The 18,100-nt window shown below is 48.1% G+C and overlaps 1 protein-coding gene across 1 annotated transcript in view; it reads left to right on the top strand.

Annotated features, from left to right (window-relative positions):
* Positions 1–545: 545 nt before the first annotated feature.
* Positions 546–18,100, top strand: part of Qsox2 (quiescin sulfhydryl oxidase 2) — a 28,834-nt gene continuing 11,279 nt past the window's right edge. The window contains exons 1-7 of the mRNA XM_051184882.1: positions 546–1,018; positions 11,196–11,296; positions 13,216–13,264; positions 14,544–14,649; positions 14,868–14,958; positions 16,957–17,102; positions 17,864–17,998. Of these exons, the coding sequence (XP_051040839.1) occupies positions 571–1,018; positions 11,196–11,296; positions 13,216–13,264; positions 14,544–14,649; positions 14,868–14,958; positions 16,957–17,102; positions 17,864–17,998 (1,076 nt within the window). The 5' untranslated portion in view covers positions 546–570. The remainder of the gene's footprint in view (positions 1,019–11,195; positions 11,297–13,215; positions 13,265–14,543; positions 14,650–14,867; positions 14,959–16,956; positions 17,103–17,863; positions 17,999–18,100) is intronic.

Here is an 18,100-nt window from a genome sequence, read left to right as displayed (position 1 = left end):
GGAGTTCAAGGTCAGAGTCAGCTATATATCCAGTTCCATGCCAGCCTTAGAACCTTGTCTAAAAAAAAGAAGAGTCAGGTCTACTTCACTCTTAGCAGGCAACTGTCTGACTCTGCCCTGTTGCTGGCTCTCCCATATTCTCCAGGCTATAAAAAGGTAAAGGTGATTATCGTGGACATATGAAGTCGACAGGTAAAATCACAGGATGCATGTTACATATGCATTTCAGGTACACAGAGAATAGTTTCTGAGCCTAATTATGCCCTATTAAATTGGCATTTCAAACTGAAACTCCAGGCGTAGTGTTTACTCAACTTCACATTCAACTTGGCATGGGCTATTTCCCATGCTAATCTGGCTACCAAGGCCCAGACCTCGCGATGCGGTCCGGTCTGCTGGGTATGAAGTGCTTGTGGTTCGGAGCGAGCTAAGATTGGGGCAGGGCCAACAGGGGCGGGGCTAGACGTGTGGGGGCGGGGCAGGCCTAGGGAATGAGGCGGGGGCCTGTGCTCTGGGGCGGGGCCAGTATACGGGGGCGGGGCAAAAAGAGCAAGCAGGGTTCGGCCTGGAATGACCAGGGCTCGGGGCGGGGCCAAATCGCGGGGGCGGGACGAGAAGGACGAGGGGGTGGTGCTTGAGATGACACAGGGAGGGGCCGGCGCGCGCAAGCACGTGACGGCGGTTGCCAGGGTGAAAGGTCGGCGCGCCGCCGGCACTCCCAACATGGCGGCGGCCTGGGCTGTGGCGCGCGGTCCCGGAGCTGAAGCGCGGTGGCCGCCCTCTCTTCGGGCCGCGCGGCTGCTCCTGCTGCTGGTGGCGGTGGCGGGGCCCCGGGAGGGCGGCGCGGCGCGGCTGTACCGCGAGGGCCAGGACGCCGTGTGGTTGCTGGACAGCGGCAGCGTGCGCTCGGCCACGAGCAACAGCTCGGCCGCGTGGCTAGTGCAGTTCCATTCGTCGTGGTGCGGCCACTGCATCGGCTACGCGCCCACCTGGCGAGCGCTGGCGGCGGACGTGCGAGGTGAGAGTCCTGCGCGCCGGCCGACGTTCCTCCCGCGCGACATCTGTGTGGGTCGAAGCCACAGCAGGGGCGGATGGCTTTCCAGAGGTCGTCAGCTCTCAGAACACCGACTTCATCCTGCCCCCAGCCTCTTATCCTGGCCACTCACTCCCTGACCAGCCTTGACCTTCCCCATCCCCAGCAGTGGCATTTCAGAGCCTACCATCTCCACTCCGGAAGGTCTCCATTCCTGTCAAGCCCCAACCTGGTTTGCTAGGTAGCCGACCATATGGTGGGCTTTGAGCCGAGAAACTTAGAAACCCAGACACTGGGGACTGTTCTGCAGAAAGTTTACAAAGCATTTTCTTGCTGGGCTCCTCATTCACTAGCCATAGCTTTTGAGAAATCTTTCCTTTCTTAGTGCTGTTACTCACCTTTGCAGACTTCAGACATTCTTCCAGCAGCTCCTGTAAATGAGATTTAAGTGGCTGTGCAGTAGCTTTCCCAGCACTGGCTGAGGTTTGGCTTCACCAGCTTACTACTGTTGAACTAACCTCTAATTACAGATCTCACAGGGCAAGAAGACAAATTGTTGCTCTTCTTCCAGCACCTTTGGCTTTAGGTCTGGTGTTGAACACTGCTGTGTTTTTCTTAAACAGATTTGCAAATACACCTTTTTCCAAGTACACAATTGCAAATGACTATTTTAAAATGTTAACCTTCTATTTCCTCATTGCTGGAACACTTTTTTTTTCTTTGAAAAGAGCGCTTCATACTGTAGCTCAGGCTGGCCTTGAATCCATTGAATCCACTGACCTCTGCTTTTTGAGTGCCAGGCTTTTATGTCGAACTAATGGAATGTTCTCTTGGGTCTTAAGTTTCCTTTTTCTTTCTTCCTAATATTTATTTTCTTTTGAATTATGTATGTACAGGTGTGTGCAGTTTTCCATAGAGGCCAGAGGTGTCAGATCACCTGAAGCTGGAGCTGTAGGATGTAGGTGCTGGGAATCAAATCCCAATCCCCTAAAAGCAGTATGTGCTTTTAGTCTCTAGGCCATCTTAGGTTTTCTTAAGTCCTTAACAAGCACTAGCCAAAACTGAGACCAGCAATTGAAAAGACTGAGTTTATGTAGAGGTTTTGTTTTTATTTTGCTTTATGTTTTAAGCCACTCAGTAGTAGAGAGGACGTTTCAGTTCTTAATGTATTTATTGATTGGTGTTTTGCTTGTCTATATGTCATCAGGAATTGGAGTTATGGACAGTTTAAGATGCCATGTGGGTGCTGGAAGTTGACCCTGGGTCCTCCAGAAGAGTAGCCAATGTTCTTGGCCACTGAGCCATCTCTCCAGCCCTGACGTTTTAGTTCTTGATACTTGTCAGTGGACTTGCAGGTTACCCTGGCAAGACTTGTTGGCAGCCTTTTTGTTTACATGGGTTCTGGCTTTCAATCTAATAACTGAATTGTAAACACTGTAAGCCACATCAGGGGGGTTCTTCTGTAACCAAATCAACAATAGATAGGGCTGAAATTGTTCTGGAACTTGAAAGGAAGGACCGTTCTGAAAGTCCACAGTAAAAGTCCATCGCTGATGCTGTGGTTGACTTAATGAGGTGAAGTTACCTTTAAAGAGTGGCTGGCTGCCAAGAAGAGACTGAATGGTGAAAGCGAAAGAACTGACTGGCAGGAGCTGGTGAGAGCAAGGATGCTGAGGGCGAGGCTGCCCGAGTCAGGGCCCTCAGAGTATGTTCTCGTGTGAAGCAAGTCACCTCGGGATTTGGTAGACACCCATGTTATTGGTCCCAGCCTAGGGTTCAGGGTGGGTCCCAACATCCTGTCAGCACACGCTCCAAAGATGCTTGATCACTTGTAAGGGATCCTGCCTAACTGCTAGATACCTGCATAAGAGATGTTATCGCTTGCGATGTCTGCCAGTTCCAACTTCCTTAGGAAGGTTATGGCTCTCACCCCTGTCCTTCTGGGATATTGAGATATTGAGCTCAGGACCTCTTCTGTCCCTTGTCTTATGGAATTCTGTGCAGAATATAGGAAGCACTAGATGCTCTGCCTTGGCCTTCATTTGGTCATCCATCAGGAGAGAGGGTCCTTACCCACACAGGTGTAATCAGTTGCCTGAGTTAGACATGCAGGTCTTGTATTGGGTTCTCCCCAGGTATCTCTTTCTGCCCCCACCCCAGCTCCCACCCCAGTCTCCTGTTGGACTGGTTTGTTGCCATGAGTGGGAATTAGAGCTAGAAGGTGGCCTATGCCTGCCTTCTTGCCCCTCAACTTGTCTAATTGGAGTGAACAGCTGGTCTATAGAGGGAGGGCTTCCCCTCTTTGGTTCAGGACACTTTTCACTTCCTCAAAAACTTATGGTGGTGTTTCTTTGGCTTTTCACTGACTTTTAGGGGGAAATAGTGTTTTTCCTTATGAGAGATGGATTAACAAAAGGTCTATTGTTCAGTGGATCCAAAGGTCATTCTAGTATTTATATAGCCCTGGCTTAGGCCTATGCCATCTTAATTATTTCCCAGAACAAAACCTGCTCTGTTGAAATCATTTATCCCAAGCTATTGTGTTTAGCTCAATCTGGGTTGTCAGTTGACACCCGTGCTTACTTTCCCGGGCACTGAAGGCCAGGAGAGCCCTGAAGGATGAGCCCCTGTCCCTGAGCTCTCTGTGATCTCGGGCTCTTCTCTCCCCGTTAGAACACCTCCGAGAGCAGGGCAGATCTGTTGTTTGCCCTGAAATTCTTGGTGAAGGACTTAAAGAGGAACAGGAGACCTGGCAGGTCATCACTTCAGCATCTAGGATGAGTCTAGAGCTTTCTGGCCAGGAGGTAGTCTATAATGCAGGTGATGGTACACAGATGACAGGCCAGGGCTAAAGTCCAGCACAGGTGATTCTAGAGCCCCATCAGCATACTTCCTGTGTCCCTATAGAGGACATTGGGAATTGAGAGTGGGAGGTGTTGGACAGATAGATAGGCACAGAGTGTACCATCCACAGGGAGAGGACTGAGTGCTCTGTTACTGCTGCCAGCAGTGGCTAAGCCTTTATTTTCCTCATTCCCATGGTGTCTGGTGTCTTCTGCTTGCTTAGGACAAGGCTCTTAAAGATGACTGCTTAATATTTAGAGGGTGCCTGTTATCCATTTACTGAGAACGAGTAGAGAGAGAGACTGGGGATAATAATTGCTGAGGTGTGTGGCAGGGCCTAGAGTTCTGGAAGCTGCAGAGGGCAACCACTCTTAGGTGTATGTCACAGCCATCTGGTCACTTTACCATTAACCAGAGCTAGTCGTTAGCTGTCCAGAGAGTATGCCTCTCCAATGTAGCTGCAGTTAGCATGTTAGGGACCTTAGCTGCTTGTGCGTTTCAAATAGCCAAGTGGGTTGTTTTACTTAACAAGGCTAGCCATCCACCCAGAGGACTGTCACCACTGCAACTCAGGTGCCAGGCAGTAGAGTGGGCCCAGTCATCACAGCAATTCCTTTATTGTCTCTCCAGCATGTGCTTTACCATCTTGTTAACCTCACCCCAGCACACCCTTAAATGCTTAGGGACATATTGTTTTTCAGCTTATCAAGACTAAATAAACCAGTGCTGAGAATGAAAAACCTTGAGGCCCCAGCCACTCACAGTGAGGCTGGGGCAGAGTGCCTGGTTCCCACACTGGCACTGGGTGATGGGGGGGGGGGTGTTATTTGCTGGGCTGCACTGGTGGAAATGGGTTTCCTGTCTACCCAGATCCATGTCCCACACTTGGAGCTTGGACTCCCTCAAGACCTTTGTTATACCAGGAGAAGGAGTACCCTCAGAGAGAAGGTTCTGGGTGTCTGGAATGTGGGCTTGGAGACATGGTTGCCCAACATTTTGCAAGGGTGAAGAAGCCATAAGAGAGCTAGAACAGTCCTGCCTTGTATTGGAGCCTGGAGGCTAATTCACTTGTAATCATTTTCTAGAACCAATGATGCTTGGCCGCAAAGCAGGATTTCCTCCGCTTCTCCATTGAGATACAGCAAGTAGTGGGAAAAGCTGAATATCTTCATTCAGCAATAGAATCACTTGACAAATTTGAAATAATTTGGTCTACTGTGTATTGTAATTATTTTACAGATATTTCTAAGCCTATAGTACTAAAATAGATAAGCTGAGTACAAGGCAGAAGTCACTCGTAGTTTGGTCACCCTTCCCTCATAACCTCTGCCCTCCAGTGGGGATTCTGTTGCCCCAGAGTGGAGGGACAGCCTGGCTGGTGCAAACAAGCATTTTGCATTCAGTTTTTTTTTTTTTTTTTTTTATATGTTGTCCTGGATAGGCAAGGCAGGCACTGCTGAATGAGGCACACACCCCAAAGCCATCCTTTTCAGGGTTCTGAATGCCATTTTTGGTAAAGTAGATGCTGTGCCTTTTGTTTGCTGTGAATACTGTCCATCTGCCAGCCTCAGGCTTCAGGCCTCTCAGTTCCTAACTGTCAACGCCGTCTGTTGCCACTTTCTCAAAGTGCATAGGCCCAGCTGGTTTTCACCTCATGAGATGCCAGCACATATGCCCTTTTCCCTGGATGTCCTGTGTTAAGGGACACTTTATCCTTATCGGCTCACAACAGGGCAGTGGTGCTGTGTAAGGGTAAAGCTGGACTGCTCTCAGCATTAGCAGTTGGTAGCTGGCAGTGTGGGCTCTGAGTTAACTCTCACACCTCCAGTTCTGCTAGGTTGAGGGGAGCAGTGAGCAAAGCAGGCAGGTCCCTGTTCCTTAGAGGGACGTGTAGTAGGGGAGAGGGTAACTGTAGGGCTAACCTACCGGTGCTGGAATGGCAATTGGGAGAGCCTGGTGTTGCTCTCTTAGGAGTTGTCCCTGTGACTGGCCACAGCAAGAGCAGAGAACTCAGGCAGGCAAGACCCCATGCCCAGAGAACGTTAAAAGAGTTCAAGGAGCCAGATGTTGGTGGTGCAGGCTTTTAATCCCAGCACTCAGGAGGCAGAGGCAGGTGGATCTCTGTGAATTCGAGGCCAGCCTGGTCTACAGATTGAGTGCCAGGATAGACTCCAAAGCTACACAGAGAAACCCTGTCTCAAACAGCAAAACAAACAAAACAAACAAACAAGAGTTCAAGGGTCATGACCTGATAATCAGTGTCTTACTCCTAAATGACAAGAAACCAAAGAATGGTTTTACACGGCAGAGCAGTCTTCTGAGAAGTGTCTGGTAAAAGCCAGGAAAACTGGGACTCTGGGAAAAGCAAAGTAACTCCATACCCCATACCCTTTCTGGATAGAGAGCAGTAGGGTCATTTCCCTCACAGCCAAGGGCCTGGTTGGTGGTGAGGAAGCAGAAGAAAGTAAGACCTTCTAAGGTCAGCTTGGGGGCTTTGCAGGCCTTTTCAGGCCTGTGAGGGAGGGTCCTTTGCTCTTTTTCCATGATAGAGGGAGGGATGATTTGTTTGAGACAAAGTCTTGCTGTGAAGCTCAATCTTGTCTTCAAAGTTGCAATCTCTGCTTTTTGATGCTGGGATTCCAGGTGTGGTGTGCACCACCTCACCCAACCAACCACATAGATAGATTTGGGCCAGTGCTTACCCTAAGGCAACTGTAAGGACTGATTGTTACAAAGAGACTTCATGACCCATTGATTTTGAGCCCAGAGTATGGTCATGTTCCCAGTCTGGCCAGCTTCCGCCTTCTGTCTGCTTTCATCCTCAGTCACTGTGGGCCTTGGATCCTTTCCATCTCATACTAGGACTTAAGTTCACAGGAACTGGTAACCTAGGGGGGTTTGGGTTATGTAAACTTCACAGTTTACCCAGTCAGTAAGATGGTGTGGTCAGCACCAAGACTGCTTTGTCCTAGCCATGCACTGTCCCTAGTGGTCTTGTGGTTTGACCCTCCAGTGTTCCTCTGCCACCTCACCATCTTACCAGTACCCTCAGTGATCTGCTGAAGAAAAATTTTAACATGGTGACATGGGTTCCTCAGTGAGAATTTGCTTTTTTGTTTGTTTCTTTGAGACAGGATTTCTCTGTATAGCCCTGGCTATTCTGGAACTCGCTCTGTAGACCAGGCTGGCCTCAGAGATTCTCCTGCCTCTGCCTCCCAGTGCTGGGATTACAAGTATGCACTACCACACCTGGCTTGAGAATCTGCTTTTAATTCTTTGGAAATTATGCTTTGATGCTACAAAGTTAAGGGTTTCCATCACTGGCAAATGTTACCAAATGTGTCTGAAGGAGGTAAGCTCTGTGCTCATTGCTCCTTCTCAGTGTTCATGAGACATCAGAGTGCTGGGACAGTGTGGGCAACCCAGGGCTTTCTCCTTTTCAAGTCAACAGTTGCTCCATATGAGGTCAGAGGGCAGGGTCCACCTGTGAAATGAAGGCAGCTGACCCCATATGACGGAAATTATTGCTGTGAGGCTGAAGGTAAGAGCCAGTGGTGTCTCCATTGTACCTATATGAGACACTTGAAGCTAAGGAGGAAGACAGGACATTTCTGGAGAGATGCTAAGACAGCCAACTGCAATCATCATGGAGACAGGGCTCAGGGTGGGCCAGGCCAGAGAGGCCAAAGTGGGCATTGTAGTGAGGTAGTTCTTCCTATTGCCCCTCCCGGCCCTCATCTGTGATGCACATTCAGTGTCTGGCCGAATTTGCATTCCTGGGCCTGCTCTTCTGAATCTCTGAGGTCAGGGGGCATTGTTGATTTTTTAAAAATGTCATTAGTAAGTGTTCTACAGATGCTTATGGATTAAGAAGACCTTTCTCTGTGGCCCTAGAAAGGGCCTTGCTACCCGTGGCCTAACCACGTTGTCACCCTGGGACAGTTTCCAGCTCTCACTGGCTGATGACTGCTGTGCAGCTCACAGTCCTCACCTTCACCTTCATGCACCTGAGTGAGTATGGTGGATGTTGTAAGTGGTAACCCCCCCAGAGACCTGGAGGGAGATAGGCAAGAACCCAGCCAAAGAAGCAGAGTGGGGTCCCGGTCCAGGCCCAGGATAAGAGATCTGAAGGAGTGCCATGTGATTATAGGGACCTGTGAAGATTGTGATTTGAAGCCACAGAGTTCTGTTGAGGCCCTTTGTGAGCTCCTGCTTCTGTTTACATGAGGTCGTACAAACTTGTTCTCAGGAGCACAGCTGAGCTAAGAGTCTCCTTCCATCTCGATAGCGTGTCTCACTGCACCTTGTTACTTCCCAGAGCCTAGGTGGTAAATTAGCACACAGAAACATCAGCTCCCCGATATGTTCTCCTTCCTTGTCTCTGTTGGTATCCTTGTCAGGACAGTTGGTTCTGGGGTTCCCTCTCCCTCCCTCATTTGTGGGTACTTAGAGTTCAGTGTCCTCATGTACAAAGTAGGAGCTGTGACATTTCACAGACACTGGGGTGGGACAGTGTGGATCAAAGAATCTTTGCAGTGTTCTGTGCTGATTACATTGCAGGGCCAGGAGGTTGCTCGTGTATTTGGGGACAGTGCTCTACTGTGAACATGGTGAAATCTGTGATCAGTGTTGAGGCCCCGCTCTGATGGAGGTGCAGGCTAGGGTTGTCGTTGAGCACTACTCTGCATTCCTAATAGACTAGGCTCTCAGTGTCTTCAGTCTTCCAGATGTCAATTCATTTCTGGAGGACTTATCTGTTCGGTCTCTAGTGCTGGGCCATATTCAGGGATATTAAGAGAGCCATAACCAGCCAGACTATGATCTTAGTACTCAGGAGGCTGAGGCAGGAGCATTTCAAGTTCAAGACCAGCCTGGGTTTCATAGCCAGAGCCTATCTCAGACATAAGCAAACAAAACAAATAAACCGACAAACTACAAAGCTGGCTCTGGTTTGTCTTGCTGAGCACTGTCTCCCACAACATTGGGGAACCCTCTTTTCCCATGCCTTGTGTTGGAGTGGCCTTCTGCTTCAGATTCCAGAATCTGAGAAGCACAAAACTAGTGCCCAGTATCAGCAAGCAGCTGCCATAGTACCAGGATCAGCCTGGGGATGTACTCTGGCCCTGAGCGCCCGGCCTCTACACTCAGTTCTCCTGAGTATGCATGCTTAAGAAAAGTCTGAAAAACAAAAATGGAACCAGACCCCACCAGCAAACCTAGATGCATTCATCCCAGTTCTGGGTGGGTTTGCTATTTCAGCTAACTGGGAGACTAGTTCCTGCATTTTACTCTTGGAGGTTTTCTCTGTTACACTCTTTTCAGGCAGAAGGTGCTTTTCTAGAACATGGAAGGAAATTGTGGGTGGAAACACCCAGTGAGCAGAGTGAATTGGTTGGGTCTGTGAGACAAATTAGGGTGGCAGGACCGAGCAGCTGTGCCAGATGCAGGGCGTGAATTTGCCCTTGAAGCACCTTGAGCCTCGGAGTGCCTTCTGTGCCATCTGCCCCTAACTGGATGGAGTATTAACTGTTCTTCCTCAGTTCTGTGCCATCTGAGACTCCAGGAAGCTATGACTTTGATTCAGAAATACTGGAGTTTACTTCTGTGCTTTTAAAGTGGCCCTGGGTCAGAGCTGGCTTTTCATAGCCAACAGTATTTGGTTACTATCTGTGAATGACCTATTCTTGTTTCTTACTCCTAATATCAGTCACTGAACTCTGGCACCTGGTGTTGGTAAGTGTCCTCTGACACTGCCCCTTCAGTCCAGGGATCCCCATGCATAGTCTCTGAGGTTTTTTGAACATTAGTTGTCCTTACAGGAATGGTTTCACATGACTTTTAGCTAGGTTGCTGGTGAAGACAGAATAACACTAGCAATACAAAACACACTGATCACCAGTAACCTCCTGTATGCACTCCTGCCCAGAAATCAAGCGGCTTCCAGATAGAGCATATACAGAGTTGCCCAGGGGGCTCGTCTGTCTCTCATGCCTGTTTCCCTACCTATACTGTACGCCTGTGAGCTATGCTGTGCTGCTGATCATGCGCAGCCCACCAGGCAAGCCTAGCACTTCTTGGGCCTGGGCCTAGATAGGATCCCTGCAGGACCAGATGCTTGGAAGTATGCATAATGGTGTAATTTTAATACCCTGGAGAAAGGGTACACCTCTCTTAGAAAGACCTCCTGCAGTTTCCTAAAGGTGCACCTGATGCTAGTGACCAGAGGGCAAGGCAGAGAAGAGCCCTGACCTAATGTGTATCTATTATAATGATGAGGGCAGGGCCAAGTTCCCCCCTTCTACTCCTGCAGAAGCACACTTCACTTTTTTGTTTGTTTATTTTGAGGCAGGTTTCCTCTGTAGCCCTAGCTGTCCTGGAACTTTCTCTGTAGACTAGGCTAGCCTCAAACTTGGAGGTTTACTTACCTGTGCCTTTAGAGTGCTGGGATTAAAGCTGCACCTGGTTTACACTTCACTTCTTAAAACTAATCCCAGCAAGACTCTACCTATACCCATTTAACAGGAGGTCTAGGAAAAGTGTCAGATGTGAGCAGGGTGGGAGGAGCTGTTCCAACTAGTTGCCTAATGGCATTAGGAGCCTAAGTCATTTTCTGTGGACATGGCAGTGTGTTGGACTAAAAAACACAGGAAGATTTATGACTGATGTTTTGGATCTGAGGTTGCTTCCTGAGTTATAGAACTGGGTAGGGATTTGGCTAATACCTTTCATAAGAGCTGGTAATTACTGACACCAAAACAAAGTGTTAGACTTTTTCTGGTTGTGTGTGTACATGTATGTGTGTGTGTTGTGTGCATTTGTTGGAAAGGAGATCTAAAAGTGTTCATGTTCTGCAACAATTGCACATGCATCCCTGGGTAGCTGAGGGTGAGATGGAGTTGGGGGGGGGGGCAGGGTGCTACCAGTGCAGACCACTGGCCTGACTTGGAAAATGGTTGCTGGGCCCACCAGGTCTGTCTGATCACTGCATGCTCTACTTGGTATCTTTGCAGACAATGCTTCAGGTTGCTGCACTTCCACCCATCAGCTGTCTTGTAATAGGAGATGCTTGCTGCATAGCAAGCTGCTGATTTGAAAATTCAGCAAAAATCTGTTTTCTACTGAGAAACAGTAGTGGAAGACACCACTAGCTTTGGTTGAAATGTTACTCTGCTTTCCCAGCTCAGCACAGAGCTCATGAACAACTTAAGGGAGGAGCACAGGGATTTCACTGGGGCAGCTGGCGCTCATGCAGATGCTGTCTTGGATGGTATGGCTTGGTGCCGGCAACTCTGCTCAAGGTTCCATTCTTGCCTTGTAGACTGGGCTGCTGCCATCCGTGTTGCTGCTCTGGACTGTGCAGAAGAAAAGAACCAGGACGTGTGCCGCACATATGACATCCACTTCTACCCCACCTTCAGGGTGAGCCCCCAAAAACCTTGTCCTCTGCTCCAGTCCTGCCTTTTCCAGAAGGGGCTTTTTAGGCAGAACTAGTAACTCCTAGGTTATCATTTCTGGCTTGAAGTCTGAAAACTTTGTGGGAATTTGCATACCCAGCCTTTGTTCCTCATCTTGAGTCACAGAAGGTTGATCAAGAACCAGGTGCTGTATGAAGTCCCTGCTCACACAAAAGCCTGTTGGCTGCCTATCTTCGCGGGGTATTATGCTGCTTGGTCTCCTCTTACTGGCAGAAGGCACCAGCGGTGTTGAAAGTGGCTCCCCCAGCACAACCTAGGCTGCAGCTGGCCCTGCCTACAAACTTGTAGATGTTTCTTCCACTAGAGGGCAGAGATACTACCTGCGACCCTGCGGAAGGCCCACTGCTTAGTATGTGCATGAATGTGTGGCCATGTGCTTGCCTTTGAATGTCTTACACTCACAGGCATCTCCAAAACCATGTGTCACCCTCTTCTTCCTTTTCCTCCTTTTCCTCCTCCTCTTCTTTCTTCTTCCTCCTAATCCTTTTTCTGTTCTTTCTTTCTTTCTTTCTTTTTTTTTTTTGAGACAGGATTTCTCTCTGTGTAGCCCTCCTGGAACTCACTTTGTAGACTAGGCTAGCCTTGAACTCAGAGACCTACCTGCTTCAGCCTCCCAAGTGCTAAGATTAAAGGTGTGAGCCCCCACTGCCCAACTTAGAGATAATTTCTGAAGAGCCTGTGACCCCAGCCTCCACTTCTGACCTGCTAGTACTGTGCACTGTCAGAGACAGGACCCAGCATAGTGGTGTCCCCTGTGTTTTCCCACCCGTCCATTGATTGAGCTTTGCCACCCTGTGACCACCTGGCTTCCCAGTGTGGTACCAACCCCAGGGAATTCACAGGCCCCTGTTGCTTGTTCTCTAGCCTTGAGCTGATAATGTCACATGTGTCCCTCTTTTACTTGGCTTTTAACTTCATACCCTCTATTAAACAGTGTTCTGTGTAAATGTCTGGGCCTTCTTTCTAATACTTCAAATGACTTTACTAAAATGTGCCCATGATGCTGGGCACTGCTGTGGCTCATTGGGTTTGACTGTGCAGTAATGCCTCATTGAATGTGAGGGCCCTTTCTGCTGAGTACTGGGATATCTCCTGACTTTTATTTCATGGACCAATATTGCTGTGAGGGCCCTCCACACACACATGCACACGCACGCGCACGCACACACACACACACACACACACACACACACACACACACACACACACGTTTCCCTGGCTGGGAAGGCCAAGGGACCCACTGGGGCCAGCCCCTCCCACAACATGACAAATCTGCCCACGGTACAGGGCAAAGTGCATGTGTTCCCTGTTTTCCTGGTGACAAGCACATCTGTATCTTTATTCTTATGGGACTGTCATATATCTGTCCACTTTCCTCCTGAGTGCTTCTGCTTCCCCCACTTGGTCCCAGGGAGTCCCCTGTGTGTCTCAGCACTGGTCTCCTTTTGGGCTTGGTTGGGAACACTACTTATCCTCAACTGTATCGATGTGCTTCTGGTGGGGCAGGTCTGGTCAGAAGCTCTTGTCTTCTCAGAAGCTTTGGGTAGCCCCTCTTTGCTTGGAACCAGTGCCCTCAAATGCTCTTCAAGGGACACCACCTTTGTAAGGATCCCACCCTAGTGAGTTGTCTAGTCCTGTTGGACTAGAAGTGACATAATAAAACCCAGTAGCACAATGTCCCACACATTTGCAGGAACACTGGTGTCCTTGGAGGCATGGAACATGTCTTGTCTAGTCAGTGTTACTTTGGGAGGGACTTGACCAGAGTTCCTGGTTGAGACAGTGGTCATCTTGTTTAAGTATTAAACATATGTACAACTCATCCAGGCTGTTTCTTATTTTGTGTGTGTGTTTTTCCTTCAGTATTTTAAAGCATTTACAAAGGAGTTTACAACTGGAGAAAATTTTAAAGGTAAGGACACACAGCATTCTATTCTAACCCCATACACTGACTCATTCAACCTGGGAAACTGGATATGGTCTCTGCAGATGGACCCAAGGCCTCCTCCCTTCAGTGAGCATATTTGCTCTGGTGCTGCCTGACTTCCTATTAAAAAAAAATTCAAACTTTGTGTGGTGTGGTGATATCTTGCTTGTACAAATAAAGCCTGTTTGAAGGTCAGAAAGAAAAAGCAAGTCACCCCCACATTGTGGGAATAAGATTTGTTTTGTTTTGTTGTTTTTCAAGTAAGGGTTTCTCTGTGTAGCCCTGGCTGTCCTGGAACTAACCCTTTAGACCAGGCTGGCCTCAAACTCACAGAGACCCACCTGCCTCTGCCTCCCAAGTACTGGGATTAAAGGCATGAATCACCACTGCCCAACTAAGATTTTTTTTTTTTTTAATTTTATGTGTGTGTGTGTGGTGTGTGTGTGTGTGTGTGTGTACAAACACCTGGCTGGCTGTCCTTGGAGACCAGAGGTGTCAGACTCCCCTGGAACTGGAATTACGGGAGGTTGTGAACCATCTGACATAGGTTGTAGGAACTGAATTTGGTCCTCTGGAAGAACATACATCCTTTAAGCCATATTTCCAGCCACAGAAAATTCTTTATTTTGTGCTTTGCCCTTCTTGGGAAATGTGGTAGTAAATTTGTTATTGTAATTTTTATTAAGCTTGTCCTTTGGCTATTTCATACATGTATTTCCTCCATTCTGGTCATTCTCACCCTGCACCTTTCCAGCCCTACCCCCTGTTACCTGCAGGTCCCTTTCTCACCTTCATGTGGTAGCAAACTTTTATTGAAAAAGTATCTAGTGGATTATATGCAAATACAGGGCTCTGCTCATACATTTTAATGTGTGAGGCTGGCCAGGTGTTTAATACCCTAGTGAAGACCAGATGACTGTTTCACAGGCTTGTCCCCCTAAGGAGACACCTGACATTTCTGGCTTCTGCCAGTGTTAGCAATGTATGTGGAGTTGGTTTGTGCACCTAGCCACCTCTCACCACTGTGTGCAGTGTGCATGAGATTTGTCCCTTTGCCATGTATCTAGTACCCTATCACTTGTTCTCAGCTGTGTGCTCTCCTACTGTATGCATCTGCGCTGACCACACTACACCTGTCAGTGAGCAGCTGTGCACCTAGGGTTTTGTGAATGGTGCTGCTGCCTTCACTATCCTTGGGCTCTGGGCTTGGGAGCTGGTTAGGTACATATACCTGCAGCCACAGCCATACAATTTGCTTTTGTAGGACCTGACAGAGAGCTTCGGACAGTCAGGCAGACGATGATTGACTTCCTGCAGAACCATACGGAGGGCACTCGGCCTCCTGCGTGCCCACCCCTGGACCCTGTTCAGTGAGTAGCTCCATTGAAAGGTGGCCTCTGGGGTCTAGAGTATCATGGTGGTAGAGTTCAGCAAATGGGAAGCCCTGGTTCATCCCTTTCCCCAAGTTGCATGGTGCATATTGGGCATGGTTTTTAAAAATCTCAGTGTGTACAGTGACCGAGGTACTGGCATGCTGTGACAGCTTGCTATCATGGAGAGCATTGAGGGTTTTGCTTTCTCCTGACAGGCCCAGTGACATCCTTTCCCTCATGGACAGCCATAGTGGCCAATACCATGCTGTTGTGTTTGAAAGCAATGGTTCTTATGTTGGACGAGAGGTACTGTGTCTTATGTGCTCTGGGGCTGCAGCTAGTGTGGCTGGGATAGACTGTTGTTAGTACATTAATGGCAGCAATCAGTGAGCCTTGAGCTATTGTTAGTTACAGAGATCCTAAGTCACTGACTTATATATAGCAGAAAATGCTAGATTGACAGGACTGCTTTGAGGGTCCAGCCACAGCTATATCTTCAATCAGTATTATTATAGATCTCCTGTGTTCTATGTTACCACATTCAGGAGTCTGTAGGACCTTGTTTCTTTTATGAAAGGTTGGTGTCAAGTGGGTAGTTCAGAAGCTTTCAGTGTTGAACAAGTATCAAACCAAGGGGCCAGAGACCTAGTTGCTAATGTCAGGGTCCCTTAATGACAAGACGGAAGCCTCTTGGCCCACATGGGAATTCAGCACTGACCCTGATGCTTTAGTACAGTTCTGCAGGTTATCTGGGTAGCTCAGGAAGGAGGAAATAACACTGCCCTTGATGGACCCTCGATGGAAGGTATCAGGCAGGCTACAGTTAACCACATGTGCCTGGCTGCCCTCTGGGACCTCACTCCCTCTCTTTTGGTTTCCATGATGTATCTTATCCTTTTGTCATTATTGGCAGGATTCTCAGTCAAAGGACTGAGAAGCAGTAGAACCCAGAACTCATTTATGCTCAACTCCTTTCCCTACTGTCCAGAGGCACTGCATGCCAGGACTTCCAGGCTGTACACTTATAAACCAAAAACAGGACTTTGTCCCTGAAAAGACAACAGAAGGCCCATTTTCTTGCCAGTCATCCTCTCTCCACAGTACCAGCATATCTATCAAGCCCTTGGGGTCAGTAAGGCCTGGCCCTCTGAGTAGGACATGTAACCAAGAGTGCCCTAAGAGTCAGTATCAAGGAGAACCATTGTGGCCAATGTAGTGTCACACACCTTTAATCCCAGCACTCAAGTGGCACATCTCTGGGTTTAAGATCAGCTTGAACCACTCACTGAAATCCACCTCACATGTAGTCTGTTCTTCATCCCTGGAAGTAATTGTCTTGATAGACATCTAAGAGCAGCAGAGAACAACAGACTCCACTTGCCATGTGATAAATGCATGAGGGTTTTTTTTAGACACTGGGATATCATAGCCATGGTTTCTCTGTCACTAAGACCCACTACAGCTCCTTCAGTGTAAGCAAGCCCAACGGGTACAAGTCACTTGCAGGAACCACCCCAAACCTTCTGAGTCAGAGCTGAAATGATGTTGAGTTGCCAGTTAACCCAGAAATATGAACACACAATAGCCAGTGTGTTGGGAAAACAGGGTTGTAGCTGATGAGTGGTGAAGGTGCTTACTCAATTCATGTAGATTCTATAGCCAACAAACTGGTTCAGAAAGGAAAAGTTTAGTAACAGATTGTTACTTTTGGGGCTGGGTTACTTAATGCTTCAGCGCATAGAATGCTTACCTTGCAAGCGTTAGGATTCCATCCCCATTGACACACTTGTAATTTTAGTGAGCAGTAGACAGAGTAGGTGTATCTCTGGGGTTTGCTGACCAGCCAGCCTGCCTTCTTGGTAAGCTCCAGGCTAATTAAACAAAATGGATGGTACCTGAGTAATGACACCATAGGTTGTCCTCTAACCTCCACATGCATCTACATACACACATGTACCTGAACACACATGAATGCATACTCACAAACAACAAATGTTACTTTTGATATTCTAGAAAGTTGCTAAATGAGAATGGGCATGTGACTTGTGAGCTGCTTAAAAGTCAGCAAAAATTAAGGTACACAGGCTGCTTTTGATTGCAGAGGGATGCAACTGCATGTCACACCACCCAGCTGTTTGCAAGTAGAGCAAGGTTTACCATGTTGTGTGGTACAGGTGGACAGTGCTAGTCTCTGAACAGTTCAGCACAGGTTAGGTGAAGGGTGGCCTGTGAATTAGTGAGTATACACACTCTGGGATGTTTTCCAAGAAAAGCATGAAGGTAACATGACTTCTTGTTCTGCAGGTGATCTTAGATTTGATTCCATATGACAACATCGTGGTGAGCCGAGCACTGGATAGGGACAAAGCATTTCTGGGGACACTTGGAATTTCTTCAGTTCCTTCCTGTTACTTGATTTACCCAAATGGGTCTCATGGACTGGTTAATGTGTAAGTACTAGTTTGTATAATTGTATAGATACATTCACTAAGGTCTGTGGAAACTCATGCTTCATGGGTATACTGGATAAAGCCTCAGAATCCACGTAACAGATGAGTTCAAAATGCAAGGAAGCCATATGTCTGACCACCTTCCCTGACCTGTTGTGATCATGTTCCAAGCTCCAGGATCTGGAGTGGTCATTGCCTCTTGTTGTTTCCATGGGTTTCTGCACAAACCTCAAGTGCCCATCAACCCCTCCTGTGCTAGGTCTGGGCTTTTGGTTGTGTCTGTTGTGGCAGGCAAGCCCTGTCTAGACTGAGAGATGGGCATGGCCACCAGGCACCAGGTCAATAAAGTGACCTTGAGTAAAGCTTTAGAAAGCAAAATAGATGTGAAAGTTAGCAGAGGTTCTAAACTGCAGGAGAGCCTTCCCAAAGTCTCAGTTAGTCCTCCATACACCTTCAGCTGTATGGAGGGTGGAATCATAGCTGGGATGAAATTAGTTTTGGCAGATGCTCAGATGGCTTTACAAGCATCTTACTGTCCCAGCAATTGTGGATGAGCTGTGGTACTTACTGTAGCTATGTCCATGATTCTCTGGACTTGGTATTCTGTCTTCTCATCTCAGATGGCAGGGTAGCTCCTGAGGCCGAGCTAAGGTGAGTGTCCTTCACTACTTCTGTCAGTGTGTGCACAGGGTGAATTGTGTGTGAGAGGCTACATGATCTCAGAGGACATCCATAAAAGCATCCCCTCCTTCCTTTCACAGTGCAAAGCCTCTACGATCGTTTTTCTCCTCTTACTTAAAATCCTTGCCAGATGTGAGGAAAAGGTCACTTTCCTTCCCTGAAAAGTCCGACAAAGAAGAAAATTCAGAGGTTGTGGTTTGGAAAGAATTTGACAGGCAAGTATGAATGGGATTGGATGCAGCAGAGAGGCTACTTCCTCAGTCTGCCTCCTATCCGGGATGGTGGTAGAAACAAGAGGGGCCTTGTACAGAAGGCAG

Source organism: Phodopus roborovskii, unplaced genomic scaffold (genome assembly GCF_943737965.1).
Source record: "Phodopus roborovskii unplaced genomic scaffold, PHOROB, whole genome shotgun sequence".
In the NCBI taxonomy this organism is placed as follows: Eukaryota; Metazoa; Chordata; class Mammalia; order Rodentia; family Cricetidae; genus Phodopus; species Phodopus roborovskii.
This window is presented reverse-complemented; position numbering and strand designations above follow the sequence as displayed.